Source organism: Ammospiza nelsoni, chromosome 5 (assembly GCF_027579445.1).
Source record: "Ammospiza nelsoni isolate bAmmNel1 chromosome 5, bAmmNel1.pri, whole genome shotgun sequence".
In the NCBI taxonomy this organism is placed as follows: Eukaryota; Metazoa; Chordata; class Aves; order Passeriformes; family Passerellidae; genus Ammospiza; species Ammospiza nelsoni.
The window spans coordinates 51,046,199-51,054,346 of record NC_080637.1 but is presented as its reverse complement, the minus strand read 5'-3'; the positions used below and the strand labels follow the sequence as shown (position 1 = coordinate 51,054,346).

General features: G+C 50.0%; 1 protein-coding gene across 7 annotated transcripts; it reads left to right on the top strand.

The window, feature by feature from the left end:
• Nucleotides 1-741: 741 nt before the first annotated feature.
• Nucleotides 742-7,960, top strand: KCTD17 (potassium channel tetramerization domain containing 17). 7 transcript variants are annotated; one of them, XR_009418483.1, is made up of 8 exons: nt 742-959; nt 1,585-1,693; nt 3,414-3,505; nt 4,423-4,518; nt 4,900-5,025; nt 5,742-5,886; nt 6,282-6,354; nt 7,230-7,960. XR_009418483.1 is itself a non-coding variant. In XM_059472147.1 (7 exons), the coding sequence occupies exons 1-6, from the start codon at nt 753-755 to the stop codon at nt 6,330-6,332; spliced, it is 681 nt and encodes a 226-aa protein (XP_059328130.1). In that variant the 5' UTR covers nt 742-752; the 3' UTR covers nt 6,333-6,354; nt 7,230-7,960. The 7 variants fall into 7 exon arrangements, 4 of the variants coding, with proteins under 4 accessions (XP_059328130.1, XP_059328128.1, XP_059328129.1 ...); XR_009418482.1 differs by lacking the exon at nt 6,282-6,354 and adding an exon at nt 6,065-6,281; XR_009418481.1 differs by having other exon boundaries at nt 6,065-6,354.
• Nucleotides 7,961-8,148: the final 188 nt, after the last annotated feature.

Genomic DNA, 8,148 nt, shown 5'->3' with positions numbered 1-8,148 from the left:
ACAGATCCAAAATACAGTTCCCAGAACTGTCCCTATGTATGTTAGCAAGAAGGCAACTGTCTGCATATTTTGCGGCAAGAAAGTATGGTAACTGATGTGGCACTGAGCGCTGAGCCTGGGATAATGGATGTCCTGAAGGGAATGCTGTGAAGTACGGCCCTGAGGGGCTTAATTTGCCGACTGCCAGGAAGCGGCTTGTGCTTGCTGTCTCCGAGGAAGCTTGCAGGCAAGACCCAGGACTGGAAGCAGGCAGAGTACCGTCCGCAGGGCTGGCGCCATGTGTGCAGTGCCCTTCGTTACAGCACCCTCATTGCAGGAACTGCGAGCTGGGAAAACTACAGTTCCCATCACCCTTTTGTGCATGTCCCGGCGAAACTACAGTTCCCAGAACCTTTTAATGAGCCAGAGAGGATGTCTGTGGAAATAAATGCCGACGATTTTTGCATAACACCCTGAACCTCCGGAGTGCTGACCGGCCCATGGTCTGTGAAAACGGGAACAGGGGAGAAGCCAAGGGAGTGTCAGAGCTGTGGAGCTGTGGCTTTGCCCACCCCAATAGCCGCAGCGATATTCTCCAGCGTCGAGCAACCTTCCTCCTCTCAGGACTCCCTTGGTAGTCACAGGGAAGATCCTGGTCCCCGGGAAACACGGCTGCTGCGGAGGGAGAGGCAGATAAACTACAGATCCCGGCATTCTCCGACAGGCAGCACCTGCGGCAGTCCCTGCACGCCGTGGGGGAGGTGGGGGTGAGGATGAGGATGGAGGGCAGGGAGGAGATGCAGGGCGCCGTGGGGCTACGCTGCACCTGGGACATTCCGCCACCCGCTGGCACCCAGGCCAAGTGGGTGAGGCTCAATGTGGGGGGCACCGTGTTCCTCACCACCAGGCAGACCCTGTGTCGGGAGCAGAAATCTTTCCTGTGTCGCTTGTGCCAGGGCGAGGAGCTGCAGTCGGACCGGGTAAGGCAGCTGGGTTGCCTCCCGCACCGTGCCCCACCGAGCACGGGGAGGGCTGGAGGGATGCAGGGATGGAGCCAGACCCCGGCAGCTGCAGGAGCTGCTGAGTGAGAAATGCCTGCTCTTTGCCCCCCCTCTCCCGGGAAGGATTTCCCCATGCCAGCCAGATTCCACCTTGTTGTAGCCTGGCACTTGCCTTCCTGAGCTGGGGAAAAGAGAGGCCATCCCCCCTCTGCTCCTGCTCTCCTTCCTCTTTGTCACCGCACATCCTGGGTTTACTTCCCAGCTGTGTCTGCCTGACTCAGCCTTGTTCCTGTAAGGCGGTCTCTGCTCTCTTGCACCAGGCCGGGATTCACAGTTACACAAAGAGGCTGAGGCCTATTTTTTGGGCTTTTTCAGCTGGATTGATTCATGCTGAGGTGGGCATGCTGAGCAGATCAATACAGGAGTTATAATCCAAGCTGGACTGACTTGGCTAGGGAATCTCAGGGACCCATGGTTTCCAAAGAATCTTAGAAATAGTGGACATTTTTGCTTAGGTTTGTATTTTCTTGTATTCTAGGGTATTTTACAGTTGGTTACAGTTTTCCTTGGGTTTTTTCTCCTTGTGATCTATATCTGTTGCTAGGATGAAACTGGTGCATACCTAATAGATCGGGACCCCACTTATTTTGGACCGATTCTGAATTTCCTCCGCCATGGGAAGCTGGTCCTGGATAAAGACATGGCTGAAGAGGGTGAGTTGTGGAGCTCAGAAAAATCCCACTTCCCATATTCAGGAAAAATAGGACTTGTGATCAACCTTGTTGTCTCTTGTTCTTGTTTTGGATGTTGATGTGGGGTGATTTCAGAGAGCTATCCCTGCAAAGTATGACGATGTCTCCTTTACTAAAGGGGTTTGCAGTGGGTGAGGAAGGCATCCTTACAGGTGTTGTGACATCACAACTGTCCAGCAGAGATGTCACCAAGACAAAAGTAGGCAGCATCTCAGAGCCTCAATAAGCCATTTTTTACTGGTTCCTGATCTACTTTTAACCAGGCTCTATGACTGAGTTTTCTATTAATGTCTGTTTCTAATTAGGAATGAAAGCCCAATAGACCAAACAAAACCAAGTTCATCTCTTCTACTGACTGCAATAAAGACCATCATTAATCAGTGATATGCCCTGTTATGCTGCTTGTGCTCTCATGGTCGTGGACTGCAGAAATTCCAGTGGAACAAGTCAGACAAACTAATCCTTCATCTAAGGTTTACAGTGGGTCTAATAGGATGACTTAGTGACATCACAGTGTTACCAGTCAGCAGTCCACAGTGCCTTGTAATTTTTTGGATGCGAGGGTGTAATAAGGAGCCAATTCCAAATACAGGTTGTGCTGTCCAGCCCTTGCCAGGCATGGTTTCTGCATGGTCATTTGTCTTCTTGCCTTTCTTAGACATTTTTACCTAAAGCAAGGAAACTTTTCTTCAGAGTAGCCTTACCAGTTATAATTCCAAAAATATACCCAACTAATGGTACAGGATTGTAATATGCACAATTTTGAGGTGTTTCCTACTTTCTTGTAATCCTTGGGTCAGAGAGAGTTCATCTGCATGTTTTAATATCAAATCTGAAACATAAACACGAGCCCAGTTCATTTGCATTGCCTTTTTTTATCCTGCTGCAAACATTCAGGCTGGCATAAGACTAACCCAGTTGACAATACACTGCTGAATGAGAGACACAGAAGAGGTCTGAGTGTGTCAGATAGCGAGAGACCTCCCCATCTATATTTTCTTTGTACTGCCTTGGGAACATGTGAGTGTTGGCTTCCAGCCACCTTTCCCTCACTGACTCTCTGGGAACCACCTCCCTTTTCCTGAAGGCCTGTTAGCAAACAGGTGAGTCTCAGGAGAGGTGATGGATGCAGACACCTTAGAGAAAAAAACAAAACCATTTCTGTTTACCTCTTTTAAGTTGAAGCACAGGGATAAAGCCAAAGATCATATAAAGTCATATGGGGCTGCAACTCCAAGTGGCCTGGGAGGTAAGCTAGGCTTTTCTAGGGTCTTTTGGTAACTTGTCAGAACTGCAAGTTTTTGTTTTCTGCTTTATTGAGAAAGTCTGAGCAAGGTCAGACAAATGGTCATTGAGAGAGACTGGAGCCTACAGTTGTTCTCCTTGGCCAGGTATCTGGGACAGGTATTGGCAGGTATTGGCAGTCCTCAGCACAAGCCTTCACTGGCAGTGCCTGCTTCTGTAGTAGTGGGCAGCATAAGGAAGTTGGGGTGAAACAAGATGCAGAGAGCCAAGTTTCAATTCTCTGCAGTAAGGGTTTCAAGTCTGTTAAAAAGAAAATCAGTAATATAATTTCTCCCTATGGACCTTGTGAGGCTCAGAATTGATCTTTTGCAAGTCAAAAAATAAAGATGGGCTGCTAACTTCCTGTCTTTTTGGTCCTTCTGTCTGTCTTTCTCAGGGATCCTTGAAGAAGCTGAGTTCTATAACATTGGTCCTTTGATCCGAATAATCAAGGATCGAATGGAGGAGAAGGACTACACTGTAACACAGGTATGGAAAGATGGAGTGGGGTGGGGGAAGCAGGGGGTGTAGAAAAGGAGAGAGATGAGTCCAGAGAGAGAGAAGACTTGAGAGAAGCAGCAAGGAATGGAAGGAAACAACTAATTAGAGATTATGTGCTAATCCCAATGCAGCAAAATCTTGCAGGGGACAAGCTACCACCAATTTAGTTACAATAAACAAGTTGCAGTCTTGCTTTGCATCCCAGAAGTAATGCTGGATGTAGCCCCTGAAACTAAGTGAGCTCCTCTAGCTTTTGGAAGAAGGCAGCTGGTTGCTGTGTGATATAGAGGAATGTTTGTGAGGAGAGCAAAGGTGTCATGGGGAGGAGGACTGGTGTGGGAAGTCCTGGGAGTGTAATCACAATAAAGAGCATGGAAATACCAGAGAAACTGGAGGAAATAGATGAAGAGATGGCTGTGAAAGAGTTAAATGCAGACAAAGAATCAATCCTGTGGCACAATCACACCCTGTCTTGGCCAGCAACCTTTGAAAATCTTTCTTAGAGGGAGGATTGTCTGCTATCTCACTTTTCATCTTGTCTTCCTCAGATTGTAAGCCTCCAGCAGCACAGCCACTTTGTGCTGCCAAGCCCCCTCAGCATTTGTTGCATTTGCAAAAATTATTTTGTACTTACAAGTGCATACTCCCCATCAAAAGAGGGCAATATCTTCTGGGGACAATGCAGGGAGCACTCAGCTCAGTCCCTACTCTTCAGAAGAGATACTGTTCTTGCCTCCAGTGACAACACAGGAGAAAGCTGGATTGTGGTTTCCACTCCCCTTTCACCTGGGACATGGGGAAGGGGACAGGTCTGTCAAGGAGGGGTATTACCACTTCATTCTACAGGAGGGAAACAGCTTTTAGCATGTGACAGTTGTCAGTGTGCTCTGCAATTTTGCTCTCAGGTGCCTCCTAAGCATGTCTACCGTGTGCTGCAGTGCCAGGAAGAGGAGCTCACTCAGATGGTTTCCACTATGTCAGATGGATGGCGCTTTGAGCAGGTATGGGTAAGGCAGAGCAGGGGGAGAAGGAGTTGTCTTCTGGGGAAAAGATCATGGATACCATACAGTTGCCAGGCAAGGCTCCTTCCCTCTCTGAGAATACTGGGTAAGTCATTGATTGACTCATCATGCTCAATCAATGACTCTTTCTTGCCCCTTTCTAGAGGTTTAGAGGATACTGTGTGAGGCCAGCCTGTTTTGCATCCTGGCTGACTTCTCTCCTGCTTCTCTGTGTTGTCTCCTCGGCTTAGTTATGAGGCCTTTCCAACAGGATTATGCATTGGACTCAGTGATGCATGATGGGCTTTCTGCCTTGCTCCCCAGGTGGAGTGGGTGTTTCCAGGAATATGTGCTTGTGATTTTTGCTCTCATCTTTTCTAGCTTGTGAACATTGGCTCATCCTATAATTATGGGAATGAGGATCAGACAGAATTCCTGTGCGTGGTCTCCAAGGAGTTGTACAACTCCCCCAATGGCCTGAGCTCTGAGCCCAGCCACAAAGCCAAGGTGAGATTAACTTTGCTATGGCCCTGCTCCCATTGCCTATGAGATCCTTTGCTCTTTGCTCCTTCTCTCTTTTCTCTCTCCCTTGCAACAGTGGGGCACCTCAGTGGTAAAATACAGGGGCCTGCCCTGGTGTTCAGCACTGTGGCATTACACCCGTTGCCCAAAAGGAGGAGTATGTGTGTTGGAGGGGTGGTGTGTGGTTGTGTGTGGCAAATGGCTTTAGCAAGTCACCCTGGCACCTCTCATGCTACTCTAACATCCCCCTCATGCCTCCTCATGCCCATTCTGTGTGTATCACTGCCTATAGGGCATTATTTCCCTGAAGGTTTTGCAGCATTCTCTTCCCTTTTTGAGTCTCAGCCTGAGGGGCAGATATCTCCTGCTCCCCTTTTGAGGGAAGGACAGAAACATGTGCAGTGCATGACATTCTGTAGACACCCAGGATGCAGGAAGGAACACTAGCAACTAATGGCAATTGTTGGACGGTGGGGTCACAGCACTTGTAAGTGGGTTAGATACCCAGATGTGATACTCCAGAGGAAAACAAACCTCTCTGTTCCCTGACCTAGAATTGTCTTGGCCATGGGGAAAAGTCCCTTTTTATTCCAGTGTTATGACAATTGCTTTGTTCCATTGTGTGTCAGAAAGAACTGCCATGGCTCATCTTGCAAGCATTTCCACTCTTTCTTCCTTTTGTCCCACATGCTGGGCCACAGAACACAGAGGAGGACCTGGAGGAGGAAGAGCAGGAGGTGGAGGAGGAGGCAGAGGCAGAAGCAGAAGCAGAGGAGAAAGGTGCAGCAAACCCCTGAGGAAAATGATAAAAATAACCCCCCAGGCATAGACTCGTCCACCTTTCTGGTGAGAGCTCACAGCTAGCAGCAGGGAAGGACTAGAACAGGTGTGGGGTGTGGGGGCTGTCCTCTCCAGGAGTTGGAGTCTCTCTGGAGATAAAGCTGTCAGGGGAGAGCTGTTACCATGGCTGCTGCTTTGTATTTTAAACTGTTTCGTTTATCTGCGGTTTTATTTTTATTTGCAGACCGTCCATCTATTCGGGATTGTGCTAAACTCTCTTCCTGCGGACCCTCCCTCCTGCTCCCTTCCGTGTCCATCCCAGCACTGCCATCTACCTCCCACATTGCCCCACTCGCCAGCCTCCAGCATCCTTCCCTCTGCTCTCCTTGTCCCTCAGGGCTCAGAGTGGTCTCTGCCCAGGGCCCTGTCTCTCTCTGCTCCTCACTTTTCCTCCTCTGCAGGTATGTCACCTGTCTGCACTCCCAGCTCCTGCCAGCCTGAGCTCTGCATGAGTGACTCACTTCCCTCTTGTGGGTATGGCCCTGGTTTGTAGAGCTTGGGGAGGGGAAGGAGGGAGGTGTGAGGTTGACTCATCCCTAAGGTGGCTTTACATATTCTGATCCTGTGTGTGCCTTTACCTGCTAAGCAGATCCTATGGCTGTGGACCAGAGGCTCTGGCAGCAGAAAGGAGAGTGCAGCTGGGAGAGGGGTGGAAATGAATGCAAAGCAGGCCGGGGTGGTTCGAGGAAGGGGTGGAATTTTGCCACGTGTCTGCGTGACATGCATGCCAGATCGCTCCTCCAGACTGCGTCCGCAGCTCCTTTGCCTGCCAGCCCGGGCAGTTTGCAGAAGGCAGCCTGTTATTTTTCCTTCCCTGAGCTTTTCCCCCACAGGCTCTGCCAGGGTGAGAGTGCAGTGGGAAAGGTGACAAAGGCAGAGCAGAAGCAGCTGGTCCCCACTGCAGATGCTCTCACAGCTGTGTGCAAAATGAGCCTCTCTGCTCTGCCTCCTGCTTAGGAAGGCTGGCTGGCTGACAAGCGTGGGGCTGGGTATGGAGAGTGTTAGAAGGAGGATTCCTCTTCATACTGCAGAACTGTGAGGCTCCTATTAAACTGGAGATTCTCAGATTCAATCTCCACCAGTCCTGATGGAGGGCACTTGTTAGCTGGCTGACATTTCTCCCTCCCTCTGTGGCTGTGGGACCTGAGTGTTATCTTAAGACTCAGTGTATGTTAATCACATGGACTTTTTCTTCCTTCTATTCTATTTTCCTACCCTCATTTATTTTCTTTTTCTTCTGTTTGTGTTTCCTCTGTCATTTCCCCTTTTCTGTTTCACTCTCCCCTCCATGCTCAGTTGCCTTTTTTTCCTACCATTGATTGTGTTTCTCTTTCTCTCTCCTTCTCTAGCTGTTACAAGCCAGAGATCTGAGGATGTGATCTGAACACTCCACTCCAGCCTTTTCATTTCTTGTTTATATCTTTATTTTTGTACTGCAGTGTATGGCAGCCCTTTCTCCCACAGTGACGCCCCCAGCCCCCTTCACTCTTCACATGCAGCCATTTTTTTTTTTTACAAACTCACCTCGGAGGCCTGAGCTTCCAGCCCTGGAGGAGGGCAGATGCTGCATGGAGCCCCTGAGCTGCTGTAGGAGCGGGAGCCCACAGCCCCCTCCTATGCCTGGCAGTCTGGCTTTCCTTAATGTCACAGTGGCCCCTGCTGGGGACATCAGCGATCAGCCACTGCAGCCTGCGGGTCCCTTCCTGAGCACCCTGGATGCAAATGCGGACCGAGGTGGTGGCAGCTGTCTAAGGACCAGCCCTTGCCCTTTCACTGTTGCAGGCAACTAGTGTGGGCTTGTGGCCTGGGGACAAATGCAGAGCCACCGTCCTTTTCTGTGCCACCTGTATGGCTCGGAGGTGTCCCTGTGCTGGGTATCACGTTCCTTGGTGCCTCCCCCCCTGTCCCCCAAAGCAGCTCTGTGCCAGCAGTGTGAGAAGGAGAATGGTGTGCTGCCTGGGTACCATGAACATGCTGGTACCTCTTGTTGTGTCAGCCAGCACCAAGCAGATCCCAGTTTTGGGGAGCAGGGTGTTTGCTTCACTGCTGTGTCTGAAGACTCCTGAATAAAATTCACAGTCTGTTCCTCCTTGCCGCCTCTCATTTTAAGTGGCAAGAATTCATTCCTGCTGTAAGGGGGTGGGAGTTGGAGAAAAGGAGTTTGGATTCATCACCTGGAGCCAGCAGAAGCTGCTTGTGCTGTGCCTGTCTTCTGGGGGCTGGACGTGCTTCCCACTGTGTCTGTGCTGCTGCATCCCCAGTGCAGGC